Consider the following 25697-nt stretch of genomic DNA (forward strand, 5'->3'; position numbering starts at 1 on the left):
GTTGTTGTTGTTTGTTTGTTTAATTAGGCATATTGGTGAAGTATTATCTGAGTCCTGTGGAAATTCTCATTCCCCAGTATTGCTAGATGTGTTGAGTGTCAGACCATTCTCTGTAGGTGAGAGTGTACACAGCTCTTGGAGGCATTTATAAAAGACGCTGAGAGTCCTTCAGCGCCAGTCTTAGCTTGTGCCAGTCTTAGCTTGTCAGTTTGGGCGGCCAGCCAGGTCCCCTGCTGTCTCTGAGTCATTCTGAGGAGGTGCTAGACCAGAGGAGGATGCCTGCACTTCTTCCCTTGCGTGGTTTTTCAGAGCAGCAGGTCTCAGGCCTTCAGGAGACTGAGACCTCTACTTTAACAGGTCTCTGTCCAGTGGTACCTGTCCCAACCCTGTGCACTTTCCAGGGGATGCCTAGGCTTTGCTCCACGGTCAGATGCCATGGACTTGCCCCAGTTTGGAGGGTGTCTGCTGGAAGTCAGCAGGATGGGAGTCCTGCTGGAGCGGGGCAGGGACAGAGCCCCTTCTCCAGGAAGCAGAGGGTACTTGTTGGTGGTCGTGGGCTGGAGGCGTTGCAGATCGCAGTTATTTCCTCACCGACAGACTTAGTGGGATTCCCTGGGCTGCTCCTCGTGGCCTTGCTGAATAGAAATGCAAAACCTATAACCGCAGGAGAGTTTTACTTTGAAACTGGGCCTGAGGAGAACCTTTAAAATTGCCATTTCATCTTAAAATTTTGATCAGGGAAATAATTTTCTGCTAGAAGCCAGGCACCCAGGGACAGTCTAGGTCAGTGTAGGAGCATGGGATGAAATAGCGTGGTCCCCAGTGTCTGTCTGTGTGACTGAGGCTCATGTCTGTGCAAAGGAGCTCCCTGTCCCACAAAAGCCCAAAGACTCTGGAAAATCAGCCTGGGGACAGGGCCAGGAGTAAAGTGTGCAAGGACGCATGTGCGTGCACTACTCAGGGCGGGGCGTGGCAAGCCTCTGGGTGCAGTCGGCATGGAGAAGTACCCGCCCCCCTGGGGAGAATGCCACAGGCAGAGGGTGAGGGAGAAGGTTGGGAGCACAGTGAACTGGAGGGCCACCAAGAGCTCAGGACAAGCAGGGTGGACGTCTGCACAGAAGTCCACAGTGACACAAAACACGGCTCAAGGGCCACCTCCCCAGGAAAGCTGATCTTGCACCCTCATTAGCTCTTCTGTGTGCTTGTGCAGTCCCCATGTATTCTGGAATAAGAGCGTGCTCATTGTCACATTGCCACATTCCATGCACCTGGCTATCCTTCCTCTATCCTTATAGTCCCAGTGCTGGCGGATGCAGGTCCCTAAGTATGAGAATGGTGAGTGAGCTGGGTACACTGACACATGCCTGAATCCTAGTGACTCAGGAGGCTGAGGCAGGAGGATCTCAAATTTGAGGCCAGCCTTAGCAATTTAGTGAGGCTTTAAACAGCCTCAGTGGTTGAGCACCCCTGGGTTCAGCCCCCAGTACCCCCACTCCCCTCAAAATAAATGGTGAGTAATTCACTGAATGATGGGATGACTAGGACTTTCAAAATAGGAATTGGCTTTTAGGAATCTTAGATTTCCATTACACAAAGTTGATCCTCACCAAATTTCCCCTGACAGTGTTCCTTTGGTTTACATGACTCTGTGTGTGTGTGTGTGTGTGTGTGTGTGTGTGTGTGTGTGTGTTATTATGCAGATCACTAATTGAGGCTGCTCTCTCAAGGAGATTAGCTGACTGACTTCTAGATTGTCTTTGGACTCTGTATTAAACTCTTAAAGCAGAGCCCTAAGGGGACAGGGCAGTTTCTCTGCTGTCCAGCTGGTAGGCCAGGGGCCTCATTGTCTTGGTGTGAAGTGGAGATCCCTGGGCTTCCCTGAGAGTGTTGGAATGCAGCATGGTCATCCAGGAATCAAAGACACTGCCTGCCCCCACCCGCTGGGTGCTCCAGCTATTATAAATCACCCTCACAAGACTCAGCAGAGAACTAGGAATGAGAATCAAAAGGGCAAGATAAAAACAGAGTTATGGTATTTAGTACCCTGATGGCTGGTGAAGAGCTTGGAGATCTACAGATATTAGGATACACTCATACTTAGGGGCTCCATCTTATAGCAGAGAGAGCCCAGGTAGGAGGTTTGAGTCTGCATCAGAATCCCAGCTCTCCCGTGTGTCTGACCCAACATTGTTGAGCTTCAGTGTTCTTGCCTTGAATGATTGTATGGGCCAAGAGAGATGGGGCATGTAAAACTCTTGGTCTTATTGTAGCAAACTCCTCTTTGAGGTCATGTTTATCCTGCATCTGGCACCAGGAGTGTGTTCCTGTGTCACCCCCTGCTCATTCCTGAGTACGGGTGCCCTCCCCCCCATGTACACTCCTCCCGGTGGACGTTTCCTGTCCTCTGCTTCCCCAGGGATCACCCATGGTTCTAGCAGATGAAAGCTTAGAGACCTTGAGCACTGGGAGAGAGATGGCCACTCTCTGCGTACATCCTGCTGAGAGCCAGTCCAGGGGTCGGAGGCCTTGTGGACCATGAAGCTCAAGTGATCTCAGCTGTCACCTTCTTTTAAGGACTCTGCCCTTATGTGACTGCCATTGTGCTGCTGATCGATATAGACCTAAGCCCCAGGATTCCTTACTCCTGGGGGCAGGGTGGCGTATGACACAGAACTCTCAACAAGGTCCTTGGAAACCTGAGTCTCTTGTTCTTTCGCTCATGAGCTCTGTGACCATCTTTAAGTCTCTTGCCCTTTCTGGCATCCTCAGTTTTCTCTTTTGTAAACCGAGGAAAAATAGGAAATACTGCACACAACCTATGTCTAAATGTCCATGACACTTTGTCACTTCTTCCTCTTCCAACTGTTGGCCGGATGAAATACAGCTAATCACGGAGCCCGGAGAAAGACAGGGAAGCCATATGTCAGTGAGACTCAGTGTGGTCTTTGAGGTCTCATCCTGGTGACACAGGGTGTGTGGGGAGCTCAGCCGACTTTGGAGGGAAATTATCCTTATGTTTTGTTACTTAGCCTGACTCAGAAAGAGGATTTTTCACTGAGGACCTGCTTATCCCTTGAAAAAGCCTTTCTATTAATCTCACCTTCTTTCTGCAGCATCCAACGAGCAGCTTTGGTGGTTCTGGAAAATTACTACAAAGATTTCACCATCTATAACCCGAACCTCCTCACAGCCTCCAAATTCCGAGCAGCCAAGCACATGGCCGGGCTGAAAGTCTACAACGTAGATGGTATGTACCTGGAAACCGTGTCCGGTGTGTGCAGGGGCACATTGGAGTGACGGTGTAGTTTAAATGTCGTGGTATATTGGATTCTACCTTCTCTTTGTGCTTACCTGTGTACCTTCTCATTCCAGAACAATTTCTTTCTCCTTTTTATTTATTTTTTTTTTGAATGTAGGCAAACATTTGCAGAGGAATGTTGACGATGTGGGAAGTTTATTCATTTGGGGATTTTTACGATTGAAGACAACAGTGGGTGTGTTTCCTGCCTCCTGCTGGGAATCGCATATATTGAAAGCTGTTAGGAAAGGGCAACTTTTGAAAATTTGAAGAAGTTATAAAAAGACTCAGAAAGCTACCCAGATCCATTCAGATTAGAAATTTCGGTGGTTCGGGCACCTGGTGAAATGCTTAGGAGACACTTCTCCGTCCTGGTTAGGAGGTAGATGGCAGGAGGTTGGTGGCCAGGCTGGGGAAGTCCAAGTTGTGTTTCAGGGTGTCAGATGGTAAAGTGCAAGAAACAAGACCCCAGTGTCATTCTTGCCGGGCACCTTGGGTCAGGGTAAGAGCTTTGCAACTCTAGAAGAGGATTATGCTGTCAACAAGTCGATTTATTTATGCCCATTTCTGGTGGCAATATCCTTCCTGCCTTTTCGGGGCAGTGAACAAGGTGAGAGCTTCCTGGTAAATCCTGAAGGTCTGGTAAATTCCACCTGTGATCTAAAAACTTAGGTAGATTCTCCCTAGTGAAATCAAGTCACCAGCCAAGTAAGCCACCCATTATTAGAAAGCCTGAAATCTGCCGTGTCTTTCTGATAAGAAGGTCAGCAGTGATAGAACCAAGGTGGTTCTAAGTTTGAATTAACAGATGGGCCATTTTGCATGTCCTTAAGCGTGGGTATTTTCTGTAAACGTTGTGACTGCCGTGACGTTCCAGCCTAGCTTGTCTTCCTGTGTGTGACCAGTGTCTCATGTCCCTTGACTTTCTTTTTTCTCTGTCTGTCCTTGTTCTCCCATCCCTGCTCATTCTCTCTCATTGTTTGCTGACATGTGATGTCCCAGCTGCCCTTATGGCCAAACTGAAACTTTGTGTAACAGATGGTAAGTGACATCTTCAGCACACTCTGGGTGTTGTTTTTTGGCCAGTGTTTTAAGTGTTGAGCATTCTGAGATCCTTCTCTATTTCCCCTGATCAGATTGGGGTTAGATTTCCTTGCTCTCATTGCTTTGGTCATAGGGAAAGTGGAGCCGGGGTCCTATTCCCCCTCCTGGGAAGTGACTTGTAGGGACTGTATGTGGCTTCTTGGGGGCTGGGTGGACCATGCTGATGGACTGCGGTTCTAGTTATCTGCTGTTTCCCAGCCCCTTGGTAGTAAAGCTCTTCTTCCTCGTCCTTTCCCCAAAGGCCCCAGTAACAATGCCACAGGTCAGTCCCGGGCCATGATCGCTGCGGCCGCTCGGCGCAGGGACTCCAGCCACAACGAATTGTATTACGAAGAGGCTGAGCATGAACGGCGGGTGAAGAAGCGGAGAGCAAGGTATGTGGGCCTCCCCACACCACGCCCCTTTGTTGTGGATTTATTTCCCCTTTCTTTTTATTCTGCCCAAATGAACTTTCTATTTACAAATGATCTGCCTGAGCCCTTGGAGTGTACCTGGCTCCTGTGTTTCCCAGACTTTATAGCCAGCACCAGGAGGGCTTGTGAACACAGGTCACAGGGTCAAGGCATCCCTATGCACTCAGTAGGTCTGGGATGAGGCCCGGAAATCTGCATTTCTAACAGATTTCCAGGTGATGCCTGGCCTGCCTTGAAGTGGTCCTGCTCTACGCCCTCAATCCTTGCTGGCTTTCCAGATCTGCTTCTGTTGACTGCAGGGGACAAAGGTGATGGCCCTCATGTGTGGTGTGCCTCTTCCTTCCCTTTTCCAGTGGCTACAGGGTGGGTGGGTGGATCAAAGGGACAGAACTCTGGTACTTTGTAAGCTGCTTCTGCACAACAGCTACCTCTCGGTGTGTGCTGATCTCTTTTCAGCCAGCCTTTGAGGGGCTTTACAACTCTTTTTGTCTAAACCTTCATCATAGAGATGGAAAAATGGATTAAAGTAAGTTTCCCAAGCTCATCGGTAGCAAAATTGAGAACAGAGTTCATATCCCAGGCCCAGTGCCTGCCTCCCACATCTAATTTTTGCTGTTAACTTTCTTTTTTCTCCCTCTCCCTCAACCCTCTGGAGAACAGCTAGGGGTGCAAGCTGTGTGACTGAGCCTGGCCGAGATGGTGGTGGCCAGGCTCCTGTAGGTTGGACAGGTGGCCCTCCAAGGTCCTGTGGGACTGTTCTGAAGCCTGCAATGGGTGCTGCCCTGATGACTGTGTCACATCACTTTCCAGGCTGGTGGTGGCAGTGGAAGAGGCCTTCATCCACATCCAGCGTCTCCAGGCTGAGGAGCAGCAGAAAGCCCCAGGGGAGGTGATGGACCCTCGGGAGGCAGCGCAGGCCATCTTCCCCTCTATGGCCAGGGCGCTGCAGAAGTATCTGCGCACCACTCGGCAGCAGCACTACCACAGCATGGAGAGCATCCTGCAGCACCTGGCCTTCTGCATCACCAACAGCATGACGCCCAAGGTGCGCTCCTCGGCTGGCTGGTGCTGTCGGCCCAATTCATCACCAAACATGACCAGTCAGGATTCAGGGTGTTATTAGTTTGAGTATCCCTTATCTAAAATGCTTGGAACCAGAAATGTTTCACATCTGGGCTCCCCTCACCCAAATTTTGGGACTTTCACATGAGCCTAATAAGATATCTTGGGCATAAGATCCAAGTCTAACTAGGAAAGTCATTTATGCTTTATAAACACCTTATACACATAGCTTGGAGGTGATTTTATGTAGAATTTTAAATTATTTTGTGCATGAAGCAGAGTTTCTGTACATTGGCTATCAGGCTGTGGCATCATGACAGTGCTCAGAAAGTTTTGGGTTTTGGACCATTTTAGGTTTTGAATCTTTGGATTAGAGATGCTCAGTCTAATCCAGGTGGTAAAAGGGATGACAAAATGAAAACCTTCTCTAAAACACCAAGGAATAAGAATTAGTGATTCTTATTCATTGTCTATTACCTTAGTACAATTGTTTTCTAAATCTGCCTTTCAAAGTCCTCTACATTCTAGGAGAGGAAAGAATTTCTACCTAGAAATAGGATAGATTGGTGGTCAGGGCTGCTCTGTGGGTGCTGGAGCTGAATTGACTTATTCTAACCTGGCTCCTCCTCCTCCAACTAGCCGTGCAGCCTTGGGCAAATGCCACATGTCTCTGTGTCTCAATTTTCTAACCTGAAAACTGGCGATAATAGTAATGCCTACCTCACTTGGTCACTATGAGAGATGAAAGAATTAATTTATATGAAATGCTTAAAATAGCACCTGTCATGATAAGGACAATGAAATAGCCATTGCTGTTGATCAAAATCATGCCATCATTTTGTTGGGAATTTTCTATATTGTAGAATTCATTTTCCTGAATGGTCTTTTGGATTATGAATCAATACACTTTTAGGGATATTAAAGAACATGCATATAATAATAGAGAGTTGTGGCCAAGGAGGCAAAGTAGAGTCAGATTAGCATATGCCATCTCTTTAGACAGTGGTGGATTCAAATTCTGGTCCCACCTACCACATTGGTTGTGGCTGTGCACAAGTTATTCTACACTCGTGGCTTGTTTTATAAAATAGGGATAATATCTACCTCATTGGATTGTTAAGAATGATATCAAGTATGGTGATATGTAAATGTAGATCACATGGTACAAGTGACTGAGCTTGGCATCGTGCTTATGTAACATTTGGAAGCTATTTATACATAGGAGCATATTGCACCATATGAGGATCCTGCTGGTTCTATTATCAGTCCTACAGCCTGTAGGAAAGAAATACTGAAATATTCAGTAAGAAATAAGGTTTTCCATATGAGACTCACTAATCCCTTTCCTAGGAAAGATATTCAGCACAATCTGATAAGCGATCAGCTCTCCATATCTGTGAGTTCCACTCCTATAAATTCCATATACATGAAAAATATTCAGGAAAAAAAATTGCATCTTTACACACACACAGTTTTTTTCTTATCATCATTCCCAGAACAATGCAGAATAACAACTTTCTGAATAGCACTTACATTGTATTGGATATTGTAAGTAATCTAGTGGTAATTCAAAGAATAAAGAATAGAGGAGGGTGTGTGACTTATATACAAATACTACTTCCTTTTATGAGGGACTTGAGCTTTCCCTGATTTTAGTATCTGAAGAGGAACTGGGACTGGAACCTGTCCTTCCGTGGATACGCAGGGATGATTATATACAAGAATATACATGAAGTTTTTATTTATTTTGCAAAATAACCTGTCATAACTCAAAACTGGAAATAATTTAAAAACAGAACAGTGATTGACAAATTATGGCATATTACCTGTTGAAATGTGGGGCAAAATTTTTGTTAAGAGTATTAAGTTACAAAAAGCAGAATGCAACAAAGTACCTACACTGTTTGCAAATGAAGAAAATTAAGTCTGCGTATACAGAGCCTTGGCTTGTATCCTGTAGAACAAACAGTTGTTCTCCCTTTTTCAAGATTTTTTTAGTTTCCTGTTTGCTTCCTGTTTTGTTTAAAATGCCTACACTTCTCTGAGTTAAAAATAATAGGTATTTTTAGCATAAAAATACAAATACTAAGGACAAGTCTAGTAGAATAATTGCCATTTTCATCCCCCACCTCCAACAGTTCTTTCTGTTAAGTTGGTGTGTATCCATTCAGGTATAGGTGTGTGTGTGTGTGTGTGTGTGTGTGTGCGCGCGTGCGCACGCGAAATTAAAATCAGAAATGGAATCACACTCCATGTATATATTTTGGAAACCTACTTTTTTCATGTAAAGCTCTATGATTTTTTCTTCCCAGATACCATGATTTGTTTAACTGATTGCCTATTGATGCACATTTGGATTAAGAGGTTCATTATTCAAAGCCAGAGGCTGCCTGTTCTTGTGAATCACATTGTATAGGATGGAGCTACGCCCTTTCTGGACATACCACTGTGGCTGCTTTTGCTCTATCAGCGGAGGAGTTAGGATAGAGTGTTGCTGGAAAAGCTGCAACTGTTGGCATTTGTAGAGAAGTCTCTCCACCCCTGGCCTAATGGGCTGAAGTGAGAGACTTTTTTTACATATGTATCTCTGTCAGTATTTCATATCTGAAGGATAAATTTCTACTAGAGAAACAGCAGGATCAAAGTTACAGATTCTGCCAAATTATGTTCTTAGGGGGGGTTTTCTTTTCCTGCATTTGCCTGTGGCATCTGCGAATTTGTATTTTCCCACATTCTTGGCAGCATGAGGCATTATCATGCTTTTTAATCATTGACCATCTGAGAGGAGGAAAGGTTTTATTATTATAGATTTCTTTAGTTATTAATGTGATAGCAAAAATTTCATATTATTTTCCATCAGTGATAATTCTTCTATAGGTTATTAGAATTATTTCTCTAATTATGAGGTATTTCTTTTTCTTATGATTCATAAGAGCTACTTTTATATTGGAAGTGAGAAAGTAAGCTGGACCCCCACTTTCTGCCTTAGAAAAGATGCCGCACCACAGATCAGAAATAATGTACCTGGCAGTAGCAGAGAGGTATGGATGGAAGGGGAAACCACTTAAAAACTGTCCTTGATCTCTATTTAAGACTAGATTGATATATCCCAGTATTTTTCTATATGTATTTCTGCCTTCTTCTTAGTTTCTTCTCACAGATTAATCAGTGTCTGCATTTGATTTCATATATATGCTATGGCGCTCCTAGTCTATGCCACACACATTGGAAATTCAAATGTGAAAAAAAAAGAAAAAAGAAAAACAGTTCCTGCTCTCCGATACAGTGAAGTCAGCTATAACTGTCCAGAAAATAAATGTCACATGGGACCATGCCAGTGATTATAGGAGCTTTGAGAAGGGCATGTGAATCCCATTTGAGAGATTCAGAGACATGGTTTGAGAAGATTTGGAGGACAGGGAGGAATTTGCTGAAAACAACAGTGTTTAGCAGGAGGAATAATACTTAGGAAGATGGAGTTCAGCCAGAATACTCCAGGGAGTTAGGTATCGTGGAGCAAGAGCCCACGAGAGGGAAGGGGAACATTGGCTGGCTAAGTAGGCACTCAGTTCAACATGCAGTAACAGTGTTCACAGTGATCGAACTCACTGCATGCCAGGCAGGGCTCTGAGTACTTTCTGAGAACTAACCCTCCCCTCTTCCTGGAAGCCCTGTTATGTCCCCCTAAGGAGAAGGGAAATATCTGGAGCAAGGTCATGATATCAGTAAGTCATGAAACACACACTTTGGTCCATGCTAGAATGCTGATCTGCTTTTTCAGTATACTATTCATATTTACTCAGTACTTCTCTGGGCCTGCTGTTTACCCTGACCCCAAGGCATACTTGGTTTAGTTGAAAGAGGTAGAGGAGTATAAGCAGAGGGGTCCAGCCCTTGGAGTCACAATGACTTCCAAGTAACCATGGCTGCCAGCCACCCCACATTCCCTCGTCTGTGGGAACCACCACCTCACCTTCTGGTTGGAGATTGGCACAGGGGAATGAGGAAGTCCAAGAAGTCTCCCCCCTCAGTAATGACTCAACTGGGAGGATCTGGTGGGAATTTGCTGTGGCCAGAAAAGCACCGCCCTGAGGTCTTATTGTACTTGGAAAACATATTCCTAGGTGTGCAGATGGCTGCTGGCAGGACTCCCCTCGGATTATATTTCCTCCATAACCATCTTTCTCTCCTTTCAGGCCTTCTTAGAACGATACCTCAGCGCGGGACCCACCTTGCAGTATGACAAGGAGCGTTGGCTGTCTACGCAGTGGAGACTGATTAGTGACGAGGCGGTGACGAACGGGTTACGGGATGGAATCGTTTTCGTCCTTAAATGCTTGGACTTCAGCCTCGTAGTCAATGTGAAGAAAATTCCATTCATCGTCCTCTCCGAAGAGTTCATAGACCCCAAATCTCACAAATTCGTTCTTCGCCTACAATCTGAGACATCAGTTTAAAAGTCCTATATTTGTGTCTTTATATAAAAAGAAGAATATATAGAGAGATATATATGTCCAGAGGGGTGTCTTTTTTTTAAAAAAAAAAAAGTTTTTTTATTCTTCATTGATGACTGAAACTGGCAGATGATAGACCAGTATCCTTTGACCATCTGCACTTTATTTGTAAGGAAGCAGGGGATAGCCATCCTGACAAAAAGTGACTGGTGGCCCCTGACTTTCATAGAGGGGACTTCTCAAAAAGCCGTTCTCTGGAGTCTGTGACGGCTGTAAACCAAAGCGGAGCTGCTGCGTCCTCGGGAGCCTCGCCTTACAACTAGTCCCTGCCTCTCGTCCAGATCCAGGACCACATCCCCCGTTGCTTCTGGTCAACCTCCTCTGGATTCTAGGGGACCCATCTGATTCTGTTTCACCAGACACTGCACATCCGTGTGGGAATCACGGGCAGTTCCAGAGACTCCTAGCCTTCATCTTTGTTCTTTGTTGCCTTAGATGCCTCAGAGAAAGATCCCCCCTCCACACACACACACACACACACACACACACACACACACACACAATGTGCACTATCAGATAACAGCTATTAAGTGATTAACTTTTTGTTTTTTCAAAGAGAAAACCTTCCTGCTCTGTTTCTGATCCCATTCCTCTGCTCGTTCAACCAGGGAGCCCTTTCCTGTCTCCCTGGGATCGCCCAGCTGGACTTCACTCCATCCCACCCTCTGTAGCATACATACATACCATGGCCCTACCTGACGGGCAACCCTGGCTAGGCAAGCTCAGCCCTCCAAAGATCTCCACATGTGCCCACAGGCTCTTGGGTTCCACAGGGAAGTATGGCCCACCAGGTAGAACCCAGTAGAGCAGACCTACTGGCATGCCCTCCTAGGCTGCAGCAGGAGCTCCACTCCACCCTACCCTGTCCTTCTCCCCACGGATCCATACCAACTAGGGGAGACTAACATTGTGACTCTGAGGTGGGCAGGTGCCATTTGAAGCCATCTGATTTCCTAGGGCAATAAGTTCTCATGCAACTCAAACTGCCCTGCCAAGGGAGACCAAACAATGCCGTTCACACTGGCAACTATTGCTGGCCAGTCCCTGTTGTTTTCTGACCACGGTCACTGTGCAACTTATCACCTCAGCCACTTGCTTGGGGGCTTGCTTGGTTCCTGATATATCAATTGTTCAATTGTTGGTCAGGTGGAGAGAAGGAAAATGGAGGAGGCTACAGAGTATGGGGCAAGGAGATTAGGGAGCTAATCTTCTAGTTCAAAATGGTTCTTCTGTGATCTGTTTCTTAAAGGCAGCTGGCTTCTGAGGGCTCTCCCCAAGCTGCTGCAAACTGTGGGCAGGGGATCTGTCTTGGGCAAAATCCTGCTGCAGGGGAGTGCCTTCAGGAGCCACATCTAGATACCTTTCAGTTGTTTGTGCTTCTGTTTACCCTCCTTTATCTGCAGCGAACCTATTAAAAGTAATCATTCTTCCCTTTCCCCAATATTTAGGGTGACCAGTTATCTCGTCTCAGTGGAGGATGGCAGCGTTAAAATGTCTGTTGTTCAATGTGTCTGCATACGCACTTGCCATTCCATGCATTCTGCAAACGGCGTGGTATTTTGTGGGTCCTTTTTAAAATTAAAATTGGCTTTAAGATATCTGTAACTACAACTGTACCTGAAAAAGTTAACATTGTTCTTGATTCAACAGCCTTCAGCTCAAAAAGATGGGTTGGAGAAGAAAGGAGGAGAAAGCTGTGGGTGTGGCGTGGAGCCAGGATGTACGATTCAACAGCATGGTTCTGTTTATGAAAAACACATACCATGTAACCATGGTGCTTTTTGTTCTTCGTTTTTGCCTCTGGGTCCCTTCAAACTGGAAATTCCTTATGATGCCTTTCTCAGGAAATATTTCATAGGTAGGATAAGAGAGGGTGAATATATGTGAGATTTGGGCCACGTAAAGAGAACATCTCAGACCAGCCACTGTGCCATGAATACGGTGCAGTTGGGAAGTGCCGTGAACGTGTGTACCTAGAGTCAGTAATGATACTGTTCATTAGCATTTTAAAATACTGGGCTTCCAACCGTATCTTAAATTACCAGTCTGGAAGGAGTTAAGTTGGATTCATTCACTTTGGCATGTACATTCCCAGCAGGGTGAAGAAAGGTTTAAATTAAGGAATTTATTTTCTCTCTCCTCCTCTCCCCATCGTCTCCCTCTTCCACTCTTTGTACAGGAGAATGTCAGACTTTCTGAAATTATTGTTTCTGTTTTAAATTGAATATCGATTTTTTTTTTTACACGAACTTTGTATTGAGTCCTTCTTGAAAGAGTAACAAAATCAAATACAGGATCCTTATAAAGCCTTTGTACTTTCGACATCTTAATAGCTAGAGTTACTGGTGCAATGGGAACTATGTAGATGGCATTAAAAAATGTAAGGTTGCAGAAAGCTGCATCGCACAATTGAACACAATAAATTTTTATTTCAGTTCTTGGAAACAGCGGGCTGTTCTTTCTAATGGGGCAAAACGGTGCCCCAAGGCTAGTAGAGTGTATGTTCCTATGAGAGGAGATAGGATTTCATTTACCTTAAATGTTTATAGATTTTCTATAACTTTCAACCTAAGTTATTAAAATCTAACATTAAATGTGAAAGAAGAGCTTAATGAGGAGTATAGGTCTCAGATTGCTGGCTTCCCTGGTAAAGTGTTAACCAATAGGGAACTTTTGTTCATGATAAGTATGTACTTTCAAAAAAATATGACAATTTTTAATAGTCCATGAACTCAATGTTAGATTTTGTAAAAGCCTGCCTTCTGGGAGTTGGAAAAGAGAAAGTTGGAGAGTTATCCATTCTTTGTACTATCATGTACTATTAAATCAAAATGCATCATCGTTTTGCTGAAGTTCATAAAGTAAGCCGTAGAGAAAATGCTTGACCACCCATTTGGGGCTGAACTATTATTATCTGCCTTTCTTCCTCTGTCCTCTTGAAATCTACAAAGATGACCAATTCTTAATAGCACAAGGTGAGAGCCAGGTGGCCCTGGTGTGTTGGCTGCATTGCTGTTCATTGCTGGGAGCTAGGGACTCCCTTTTCGAGACCAGCCATGCTAGCATGTGTTGGAGAGGAATGAGGTGCTCACCCTGTCCCTTCTGGGGACAGTCAATGGTGGTGGTCTGTTTCCTTTTTTTGCCTGTCATCTTCTCAAGTGCTCATATTTATACAGTTTATAGCTCTGGTATCCCACCAGCAGCTTGGATGATAGGAATTGATTGCCTGCTTCCCCTCACCACCACCCTGTGGACCAAGTGAATGTTCCAGACACACAGTGAAACCAGCAAAGTCAAGCCTTTGGTTTACCCTTTTCCACCTGAGCTCAGCTGTGGAAGGCCCCTACATGGTGTGTGTGTGTGTTTTTTTCCCATAGATGTGAGCATTTCTCTGCGTAACAGGCAGATGGCACGTATGTACATAGCCATCTTAACTTCCGTCTTACCTGTGGCAGGTGGGTGTATGTCTCAGCGGATACTTGTGAATGTGTATGTGGCTGGATGCCTGAGGGTGTTTGTGTTGCTACAGATGCCCTATTTGAGAGATTTCCTAGTAGCTAGATTCTTGCATTGGGATCCTATAACCTGAAAACGGCAAGAAACAAAGAAAGGTCAAGCTCTATGAGAATTACTACTCAAACTTCACTACCCTGGAAGCCTTACTATCTATTTCTTAATATAACTTACCAAAAGAAAGAAAGAAAAAATAACCAGTGATGGGTCACTAAAAGTAGCACAGAAATATCAGTATATTTATTTAAATCATCCTGCAGCAGAGACCCTGCTAGAATAAAGTAATGTTAAGTATTTCTGGGTAGTGTTTTTGCTTTATGGATCTTGTTACATACAGAGAATAAATCACTACTGTGAATTTACGACTATGTTACCATGTCATATTCCTTTATAAATAAAATGTGGATTGTTCTTGAGCCCCTAGTGCAGTTCTTGAATGGTTAGATCCTCCATCAGAACCACTGTTCTTAGCTTTAATCACACGGATGCCCAGAATATTAGATTTTGGATCACTTTTTGACAAAATGTGTGTTGGTCACAGAAGGAAAGGAAGCACACCGACACATATTTATCAGGTATTGTATATCAGATCCTGCTCTGCACAGCCTTGCAATCCCCACATTCTTTTGAGATAAGAATTACTCAGTTTTGCAGGTGAGAAAAAAGGAAGGTCAGACAGGAAGGGACTTGCCCGAGGACCCATGGCCAGTAGGTGGAATTTCAGAGGTGTTTGATACCAGTCCCTCTCTGTCCAGTATACCCCAAAGCATGACCCAAGTGGCTTGGCATTTCTGAATGTGGAGGAGGGACCTAGAGTCATACCTTGCATCAGAACCTGCAGTGGGGCATTGCTTGGGAGCCAGGATCACTTCTTTCAACTTGAGGTTCACACTATATAGTCCCTTCGATTTTCTCCCTTAGGCCGGAAGGTTTCCTGGGGTAGTCCATGGAAAGAACTCAAAACGGCCCCTTCTTGCTGGAGAGCCTGCCAGACAGCCAGTGTTGCAGCTGCTGCCAGACACAGGAGTGCTGTTGGTCCCAGCAGCCACCTGGAGTTTTGCCTCCCCAACTTCCTCCCCTCCCTGCTGGCTTGTGCAGAATCCATCTGGGCCTTGGGTGCAGAATGGGCATCGGGGCCTTCGGAGCACCTGGCCTGGCCTCCTCCTGGTGAAAGGACACCGGACACCTTTATGCTCAGCCCTGGTAGGAGAGATGCTGTCTGCAGGGCAGCCTGGGAGGTCTGGAGCCTGGGGTTCTTGGCAGGGCTCCTTGACTGAGTGTTCTCAGCAAGCAATTTGCATCCCACTGTTTCCCCACACCTGCCCTCAGGACTTGACAAAACAGAAAATAGGACTCAGGACTCGGGTGGGGAACTATTTTTAAGTTTTTGATTCAGTTGTGCGTCAACCATTTTCTGCCCAGCTGCTTGTTTCAGTGGGAGGCAGGAGAGGGAGGGTGGCGTGCTCATCCCTCAGGGTCGCTTCTCCTACAGAATGAAAATGAGCTTTCAAAGGGTGGGCAAGAAATGTAAAACTACTGAATAAAATCAGACTTTAGGACTCTCTGAGTCCTTTTGGTTAGGTCCTGTCCTGTTTCTTCTTAGGTAACCCAGTTTGTTTCACCTGTGAAATAAATCTCTTTAATGCATTGTTAGAGTCTCCCCAAGATTCCTAAAGCCTGAGGCAGCACAGAAGAGGTTGCTTTCAATATGGCACTACCAGCCTACCAGTTATGTCTCCCTCAGAAACATCAGTGTTTTTATCTTAGAATAAAAGACTTTTCTCTTAAGCCCTGGGGACAAATGCAACAAGCCCCCAAGCTATTATCTGAACTGTGTCTTAGGTACTTCTTTTGGCACCGGATTTAGATATGGACCACAATATTTGAATGTGCAGCCGCCTGGATTTACATGTGTTTCTATTTATCTGAAATTTCACTTGTGGCCAGGAGCCTTCATTTGTGAAGTTGCTCATCCTTTAGGAGTTTTTAAACCCTAAGAAATCTAGGAAAGATTCATCTGAGAAGGAACTATTGCTCAGGGAATTAGTTATGGGACCTGGGCATCTGATCTGCAGGTGACAAGTCTAGTTCAACTTATTGTGGGAGATTTAGATAGATGCGCATTCATCACTGTTCTAGAGACCAGGAAGAAAGAGGTGGCCATTGCTTTCATGTGCAAGTGCCCCTCAGTTCCAGAAATACAGAAATATTCAGACATACACACAAAATTGAAGTATTATATCTTAGTATTTAGGTACTAAGTGCTTAGTACTAAGTGCTTAGTATTATGTCAGTACTAGTACTTATGTGTTAGTACTTAGGGGGAACATAAGAAAAACTAAACTTTAATGATAATTCCTTATTTTATGATGATTTTACTCTGGGACCCCTAAATTTTGACGTGTTTAACCAGATTTTATTTCTAAGCTGTCATTTATATATACAACTATTGCATAGAGGGCAGAACACCAGCAAGGATGACGTAGGACATATACTGACTCCCCAGGGTAGTTGACTCACATCCTCGACAATGGTGCTAATGAGAGGACCAGAGAGGCCTGGGCCAGGGATTATTTGAGAAGAGATTAATTGACAATTGCTTTTGTTAGCAGGACTCCACATTTCTGAATTTCTACTCCAGCATCAACCAGAAAGTTCAGTGATAAAATCATTCTATCTATTTCTGATGGAGTCAATTGCAAAAAATGTGGTCAGTGACCTTTTATGTTCTTTCCAATTAGTTCTGTACTTTGTAACTTGGAGGGACAGTTTTGCAAACTGGCTTTGCTGAAGGTCACTGGTCACTATATGTATAAGACAGCCTGAGTGTGAGCTGCTGCATTAACTGGGTGGTGGGCTCTATTGGGACATTCCTAAATATGTAAATGAATGAATTAGACACCAGCAATCATCTATGCAAATCCATTTACATCTCCAAGTTTATGCTTCGAAGCCTCTTCTCATTGTGATGTTAGTAGCAGTGTTAGCATTTGTCATGGTCACAGTACAGCTGGTATCCAAGTTACTTTGTTCCCTTTTGGGTCCTCCAGTGATAGCCCTCCCCCATCTCAATTAACTATAAAACATTCTACACGTTACATTTTTTATTCTGTAAACATGGAAAATAAACTGAAATCCCAAATTGTATTTTGTTTCTTTCTTTTGTGTGATTATTTCAATCTAAAAAGTTTTTTTTTTATAAGGGAACATTTTCACTCTTGCATAAATTTGATTTCCTCTTAAAGACAACCATTTTAGTCAGCATTTTTCGCTGCTGTGACCAAAGAACCTGAGCAGAACAATTGTAGAGGAGGAAAAGTTTATTCAAGGGCTCACAGTTTCAGAGTCCATAGACAGCTGGCTCCATTCCTTGGGGCTTGAGGTGAGGCTGAACCTCATGGCGGAAGAGTCTGGCAGAGGGAAGCAGTTCACATAATGGTCAGGCAGCAAAGAGAGAGACTCCACTCTCCAAATACAAAATATGCACCCCAAAGGTGTGCCCCCAGGGACCCAACTCCTCCAGCCACACCCTACCTGCCTCCAGCACCACTCAGTTAACTCCATCAGATGATTAATCCACTGATTGGGTTCAGGCTTTCCTAACCCTATCATTTCTCCTCTAAACCTTCTTGCCACTGTCTCACACATGAGCTTTTGGGGGACACCTCACATCCAAACCAAAACAACAACCCGTCATGTTTTTATGAAAACCAAGACAGTTTAATAGATTTGGAAAGTAGAATTACTATTGTAGCAAAAACTACTGGTTGCTTTTTATGATCATTTTTTGGTGCAGAAAATGTTTGGAATGAATGGATAACTAAAAATGGAAACCTTAGGCCCTAAAACTTGGAAATGAAGCAGGCCTTTAGATTTTGAGTAAATCCACTGAAAAAGATACTGAGTCAATTAAAGAGGAAAAGTGCCAGACCCTGGATTGGGGTGAGGGGTGAGTACTGGATTGTTTTTGTGAGTGGCTTGCTTGACAATTCAATTTAAATTACTTATTTTAGGTAGGTCTGTTTAAAGAGAACTTGATTATTTGACAGAGAAATGTTGATAATTACCTACTGCTAAACTCAGATATCCTTTACCTACATGGAATGTTGATAGTACACGATTATATTCTTATCAGTTGCATGGTCAAAGATCAAAGAAAGCAACTGACTTGAAGATATTCATTGTGCAGATTATTGATAAGCTTTTTCTTCGGGCCATCGGCCAAGATGTGCACAGCTCATAACTGTGCATGCAAACCCTGCTAGAGAAAAGACTGAAGCCGTATGCAGATAGAATCCAAAGGCTCTTCTTTTCATTCATTACCCATGACATAGCTATAGAATTTGGAGGTGTTTTAAGAATCTCAGATGACACACCATCAGATCATGGAAGTGGAGTGAGGGATATTGGGATGGCACCAGGTACAGCAAGAGCCAGAGAAAACCCCCCAGTAGGAGGGTATGCATGGGTGGGATTCCTGCTGTAGGAGACATGAGGCGATTCCCCATCGGTGTTCCTGAAAGTATTCTCTAATCACACAGGCTCACATGGGCATGGACAATCCAAAATCATCGTTGACTTTTGGGTGTGCACACTGTGTTCGCATCTACATGTGCTTCTGTGATCTGAGACTTTAAAATGTCTTGGGCAAAATGAAGATGCATTTGTAGAACAGACACAGGTGACTCAAACATTTTTTTTCCTTCCTAACTTTCTGATCAATTCTTCCATTCACCTCCACATTTTTGCCTTCAGTCACCTACACATGGTTAGATTTAAGGGTCCATCCTTTTATTTTATTTTTTCTCTTTTTTGTATTTGTTCTTTTTAGATATACACGACAATAGAGAACATTTTGACATATTATACATACATGGAGTATATCTTATTCTAATATCTGTCGAATTTTTGAGTGAGCAAATGTTTATTCAAATGAGAACATGATAGTATGCTCAATGCCAAAACTACCAGCTACAATCTAACTGTATACGATTTGGGGGGAATTATTAGAGTTTTATGAGGTCCCAAGATTATCATTAAGAATTCTAGTCATCATTGCTCTAAAGAGTTCAGATTGTTAAATTGTCATATTAATCCCCAAAGAGATTGTTAATTCACCTTGCAAACATTTGGGTCTGTGGATGCATTAAGTAGATGGCTGCGGCCAACTCACTCCCAGAGTGTGGGGCTTGGCGCTTCTCCTTTCCCCCCACCCCACCTTAGTCTGCTTTACTTCTCATGATGACTGTTTTGAAAGACTTTACTCACTTCAGAAAAATAGACTATCCCACACTAGAAATTTTCTCACTAACTAAACCAAGGAGATTTTCTGTTCCCATTTATGTAGTGAAATTTATGTAGCAATTAGCTATCCTAAGAAAATCTGAATAGATGATGGTGTGTGGCCAAAAATCTTTTTCTGATAAGATTTACCTTCAATAATCACTAGATTTGGGGTTTTTTTGCATATTCTTATTAGAGATAATCCTTATAAAATTCACTTTGCATTGTGATTAAAGAGTATTTAGATAAGATTTGTTAAGTACCTATCAAAACGTAGGCACTGAAGATGTAACTAAATCAGCCTGTCTTTTCCCTAAGGTTAATTTCAGACTAACAAGTGAGAAACATGCTGGGTCAATCCGTTATAGATTCCATAAGAGAAGGCTGCGCAGGATGAAGTGAGGATTCAGTGGAGGAAATGGCCATTTTGCCTGAGGCATGACTGAAAAAGGGTCATGGTATTAAGACAGCAGGGAATTTGCTGGGGCAGGACAGGCATTCCAACAGACAGAAGGGCATGAACCACAAGGCTTGGAGGTTTTAAGCAACCAGGCGGCTTCCACCAACTTCAGGTTCTAAGATTAGAGGGTTAGGGAGTGGGAGATGGCATGAGAGATGTGACAGGAAGCAGCTCATATTGATCTTAGAAGTCCTACAGAGGAAATTGACTTTTTCCCATGACAAAGGTAGACTTATCCCCCTATCTTTTGCCACTGGTGCTAACTTGACTTCTGCTAAATTAACAAATGGGTGCCATAATCCTGAACTAGGTAGTTGGATGCCATAATCCCAAGATGAACACTCCATGTGTGATCCATGTATATGGTGGAGGTCACGCCAGCTAGTCCAGTGCTTCTCTAACCTGTGAGTCTGGCATCACTAGACTCAGTGCCACTCAGACTTGGCTCTTCTCATAGGGAGGAAAGGACTTTGGGTTTTTACAAGACATACTTGTAACTCCTCCCCAACCTCAGACCCCATATCCTAGACTCCACATTTGGCAGTCAAAATGTTTCCATTCAGAGTTTACTATTTGGCCTCTTAGGCTAAAAAATAATGTTTAAACATCTATCGGGATGGCATAGCATATCAGGAATAGAGTGCCATTAAAAAATGTCAAGCATGAGCATGGCGTGATCAATTTTCTGCTGTGGAATGATCACTTGATTTCAGTACGCAGTCTGGACTGGAGCTGAGAGGCCAGTTGGAACCTTGGAGGAATCCAGATGAGAGAAAAAAAGCCTTGTCAATGTAGTGATGGTGGTGGAAGAGAGGAGGGCAGGGCTTGCTCTCCAACAGACATAGGAGTGAGAGGCACTGAAGGGCCCTAGGGCTTCTGGCTTGAACACTGTCAGAGGGGGGTGCCCCTTCCCACCACCCTGCTTTACGAAGATGGACCTTTTCCAAAATGCTGCTGAGCTTTTTTTTCTAGCCCTGATTACTGTCCTGGTTAGTAGGTGACCACCTCTTGTCCAAGTTTCTAAGGGTAAAGTTCCTATGTGGGGGGTCTAGCCTTTTGATCCTCCTTAGGCAGGCTCAGTTGGGGGCAGGAAACTGGGAAGTGCATTTTCTTAAACTCTAGTCTCCTAAGTTCTGCTTTTCCATAATAACGGTGATATTTTGGAATGTGCTGACTTTTTGACCTGATTTTTCAATTGGTAAATATCTTAGAAAGAGAGCTACCTTTTAAGGAAATCGCTTTAGAGCCCCCAAAGCTTTGTTGATCCCAGATGCCCATGGGACACACAGAGGAAGCTTGCCAGGGGCAGTGGACTCGGAGCTTAGAACTCAGAGAGGCCAGGCCACAGACAGAGGAAGTGGGGAAGCCACAGGTGGGATAAGATGACCCAATCAAGTGGGAAGTTGGGTGGTCCCCAACCTTGGCTTGTGTCAGTCCCCGTGACTATGGAGATGTTCAGTACCCAGCTTTGGGGATGGCATGGACATAGCTCTGGGCTGGTGAGAGGTGTCTGCGTTTTCTAAAAAAAACTTGAGTGTGATCCTGATGCTCACTTCACAGGGCTGCAAAACCCTGGAACTTAACCTGGAAATGTTAAGTTTTCAGACAGAGCCTCAGGAACCAGCATTTAAGAGGAATCTGGGTTGTCAGGGTCTGTGGATCAAAAACCATTTGATAATGACTTATAATGAATAATATTAACATGATGGGATTCCCAAGGACCTGAATGGGACACAAGCTTGTTACAGAAGAGACAAGTTCATTTCAAGTTCTGGGATTTTTTTTTAAACAGTAATACATTAAAAATGTTCATTCTGGATAACATAATGAATCTGATCTCTCTTTTTTTTTTCTTTTTCCAACAGCATGGCTAAATCTTGTGTTTCTAATTAGTCCACATTTCAAATGTTATTTAAGCTGATTATGGTCTCAGAATGAAAGAAAAAGGGGCATTTGGTTGTAGCAATAAAAAATATTATGGGAAATTCACTGAGTCCATCTTTGCACAGTATCTAAGAAAAATAAGCAATCCTTTGATCTTTAAGGAATCAATTTAATTTAAATCCTTGTAAATAAAAAAATGGGGTTGCATTTACATTCCTTCCAAGTGTTTGTGTGATCATGGGAAAACTACTTGAGTCCTTTGTCTTAGTTTCCTCATCTGTAAAATAAGGACAATAGCAAGATGTGTCTCATAAACCACTGAGGATTAAATGAGAATGAGATAACACATGTGAAGCACTTAACATAGTACTCTAGGTACATAACAAATGTTCCATGACTGCCAACCTAAAACATTAAGACTAAAAGGCCCTAGGACTTACAGACAGGACTGGCTTAACTCCTCGTGATTCTAATGTGGGAGCACCATAACAAGATTTTAACTTAATGCACATTTCTCAGGCCTCTGAGAATGAGGAAATTTTCTCTGTCTGTGAAATAGAGACCACATTCGTTATGGACCACACTCCTTGGCTGCATGAAGGATTAGCATCATGGACTGCTTTGTACAGTTCCTTCTCTAAGAGCTTATTTAGGGTGACTGGACCTGGGTGGATAGCAACACAGTACAGCTTGAAGAGCATCTCCCTGATTTTGTGAGAGGAGAAATACATACATAATGAGTCCCTGTATTGTAGACCAAAGTGTGCTCCCCAAATTTATGTTCAAGCCTTAACCCCCAATGTGACTGTATTGGGCTTTATGGAGGGAATCAAAGGTAAATAAAGTCATAGGAATGGGGCCCAATCTGATAGGACAGGTATCCTCATAAGAAGAGGAAGAGACATCAGAACTTGCCTGTGCACCCTCTCTCTGTCTCTGTCTCTGCTGAGGAAAGGCCTTTCCAGAACATAAATGCCAGGAAGAGAGCTTTTACCAGGAACCAACCCTGTTGGCAACTTCATCTTGGACTTCTGACCTCTGGAACTGTGAGAAAATTTTCTGTTGTTTAAGCCACTGGATCTGTGGTCTTCTGTTATAGCAGCCCAAGCTCCCTAATACACTCTATAAACTCCATCATCCAGTAGTGCTGGGGAATTATAGCTCTACAATTATTAGCTCCATAGAGGAGCACCTACTTTGTGATGAGCAAAGTACTAAGAACTGGAGAGTCAAAGATAAGTAAATTTCTTGCTTCTAGGGAGCCTGCAATTTAGTGAAAGGACAGATGCGCAAATATAGGTTATAATTAAAATGATAAATGTCATGACCGAGAGCATGCACAAAATGCCATGGAAGCAGAAGGGAACAGGGTGCACAGACAACGGTAGAGATGGCCAAACTGGGACTCCATGAGGAGGAGGAGAAGCTGTTTCAGGTGGACGGTAATAACTACATGTTGTGTTGTGTTGAGTTTGAAGTGTGTGAAGTGCATTAGAACCAAGATGACCAGAGGCAGTTGAGCAAGTGGATCTAAAACTAAGGCAAGAAAGAAGTCAAGGTTAGAGAGCTATATTGGAAAGGAGTAGCACACAGGTGGTAGTTGATGTGCAAGGGTGATATTGCCATGGACGAGTGGACAGAGTGCAGAGACAGTGAAAAAACACCAACAAAACAGAGAAGAAATAGAAAGGAAGGACTGGATCAAAGGAGAATGAATGGAATCCGAAAAACCAAGACAGGATTTTCAAGGTAGTCTCAATATTTTCAAAATACGAGTTTAATGACCATTAGTTAACTACTATTCCACAAAAAAAAATTTGCCCTAATTTCAAAAAATTTGCGTAGTATCTTATATTTGTTAACAGATTGAGAAAATAAATTAGAAATTGTACTGCACACTTAATACTAAACCTATCAAGCATAACGTAACTTTTAGACAGTTCAGAAGGCACTTTGGGTCTTGTTTTTTTCCCTTTCCCCATGGCCTCAGGGCATCATTATGAACTCCAATTATTTTATTGCCCTGGTCAACTGTGGGAGTGCTGATAAATTGACCACTGGATAAAGCGACCTTTACATGGGGAGGCTCACTAGCAGCACAGAGAAGGGGTATTCAATGCCCTGCTCAGACTAAGGGGTAGCCCATTCCCAGGAGAAAAATAAAGAGCCTCTGAGCCTTCAGTCTCTTCCCTTCTTCCCCACTGCTGGTGAATACGTGAGACTTGTCACCTGGTAGGAAGTTCAGAGAGCAAATCAACCTCCCGCCCCAGCATCCGAATAGCCTGGAAATGACAGTGACACCTAAACAGAAGTCCTGAGGCCTCTCAATAGCCATCCAAGGGCTCCGGTCAGAGTCCACCGATGTTCTAGGTCTGGGGGCTGAATTGATAAATAGTGTGCCCTCCCTGGGCTCTGATGACAAGGTCACACCGTGCTTGTGAACTAGCAAAGGGTCATCTCTGTTACTGGTTCAGTCAAAGGTGACAAGTAAACTTAAGTAGAGGTGTTAGGAGATGGTTCTGCCCAGACTGCCAGATTCAGGCATGGCTAGGACCCTGGATGGTCTAGGAAAGAACCAGAACTGTTGTGTGACAGTCAGGACAGGTCAACATGGAACGTGCCTCTCCTGTCCCTGCTGAGTTGGACTGCTGGATTTGAAAAGGCATCTACTGAACTGTATCGCTCCTGATGAGCAGGGAGACATTGTTGGGAAAAGGAACAGAGTCGGCTAGGTGCGAGGCGGGGCTGCTCTCTGCCACCCTGGCCATCATATGGTTGGAGGTGGCTGGGATTTTGTCTTCATCCAGAACCATTTGGAGTCAGAGCTATTCATCATCATCATCACTGTCATCATTCTCCTCTTCATCAGAATCATCATCGTCATCCTCATCATCATCCTCATCATTGTTGTTATCATCGTCATCATCTTCGTCTTCATTGTCATCATCTTCAGTGTTGATCTTTCCAGAAAGCACATCCTCAATCCAGTCTTCCAGCTCCTCCGCTGTGGGCAGGTCATCATCGTCTGGAATCTCCATCCAGACACTGTCCGCCTGCAGCAGGGGACACAATGAACCAGTGAGCAGGTGCATGAGGGCAGGGCCAGACCAGAAGGTTCCAAGCAGCTGTGTGGAGTGGCCCCCATGTCTCTTACACCTACCAGGAATATGTACACATTGTTAAATGCCAAGGTGCAGAATGGTATGTGTAGTGCTCTGTTCGAGTAACATAAAATGAAATGTGTATCCCACTGCCCAGTGGCTATACACATATATGAAATTTCTGGTAGGACACTCATGCAGCAACCAGCAGGCATGGTAGTGCATGCCTATACTCCCAGCTCCTGGAAGGGTGGAGGTGGGGGCTGAGGCAGGAGGATTGCAAGTTCAAAGCCAGCCTCAGCAACTTAGCGCACATCTAAACAACTTAGCAAGACCCTATCTTAAAATTAAAAATCAAAAGGACTGGACATATGGCTCAGGGGTAAAGTGCCCCTGGGTTCAATCCCCAGTACTGCAGAAACAAAACAGAACAAAACAAAATAACAACAAACTCAATGTAACAAGAACCAATGATTTGTCAAGGAATGGGACTAGGGATGAAGTTAAGGCAGTGAGAGGGGGAAAAAAACACTTTTCCTTTTCATTTATTATCCTACTATTTCATTTTTATCATTTATATCACCTATTTCATTTATACCCCCCCCTATTTTATTTAAATTGTTTTAACTTGAACATATATTCATTTATTCATATTTAGGTACTGGGGATTGAACCACTGAGTTACACCCCCAGCCTTTTTTATTTTTTACGATAAGACAGGGTCTCACTAAGTTGCTGAAGCTGGCATCCAACTTGCAATCCTCCTGCTTCAGCCTCCCAAAGCTCTGGGATTACAGACATGGACCACCAAGCCCAGAAAGCATATTTTTTAAAAATTATTTTTTATTATTACTAATTTTAAAAGTAGTTTACAAAGTAAATGAATGTAGAGCTCCCTGGGTGATTGAACAACTAACAACAAGGCGAGAGGACATTGCTAATGGTCCCTGTTCACAAGATGGTCGACTTCAATTACTATGGCTCTATTGCGGGCTCTGGTGATCATCGTTTCTGTCTGCTGTTTGCCTGGTTGAATCTGTTCTCACTTGTTATGGTGGAATTGCA

At 43.9% G+C, this 25697-nt stretch overlaps 2 protein-coding genes across 2 annotated transcripts in view; one reads left to right on the forward strand and one right to left on the reverse strand.

Annotated features, from left to right (window-relative positions):
- Vangl1 (VANGL planar cell polarity protein 1) overlaps positions 1–17051 on the forward strand; it is a 52819-nt gene extending 35768 nt beyond the window's left edge. Inside the window, exons 5-8 of the mRNA XM_027940217.2 lie at positions 3114–3247; positions 4644–4776; positions 5626–5860; positions 10074–17051. Of these exons, the coding sequence (XP_027796018.1) occupies positions 3114–3247; positions 4644–4776; positions 5626–5860; positions 10074–10334 (763 nt within the window). The 3' untranslated portion in view covers positions 10335–17051. The remainder of the gene's footprint in view (positions 1–3113; positions 3248–4643; positions 4777–5625; positions 5861–10073) is intronic.
- Positions 17052–23359: 6308 nt separating this feature from the next.
- Casq2 (calsequestrin 2) overlaps positions 23360–25697 on the reverse strand; it is a 61322-nt gene continuing 58984 nt past the window's right edge. The window contains exon 11 of the mRNA XM_027940276.2: positions 23360–24584. Coding sequence (XP_027796077.1) covers positions 24357–24584 — 228 coding nt within the window. The 3' untranslated portion in view covers positions 23360–24356. The remainder of the gene's footprint in view (positions 24585–25697) is intronic.

This window comes from Marmota flaviventris, chromosome 10 (genome assembly GCF_047511675.1).
Source record: "Marmota flaviventris isolate mMarFla1 chromosome 10, mMarFla1.hap1, whole genome shotgun sequence".
Taxonomy (NCBI): Eukaryota; Metazoa; Chordata; class Mammalia; order Rodentia; family Sciuridae; genus Marmota; species Marmota flaviventris.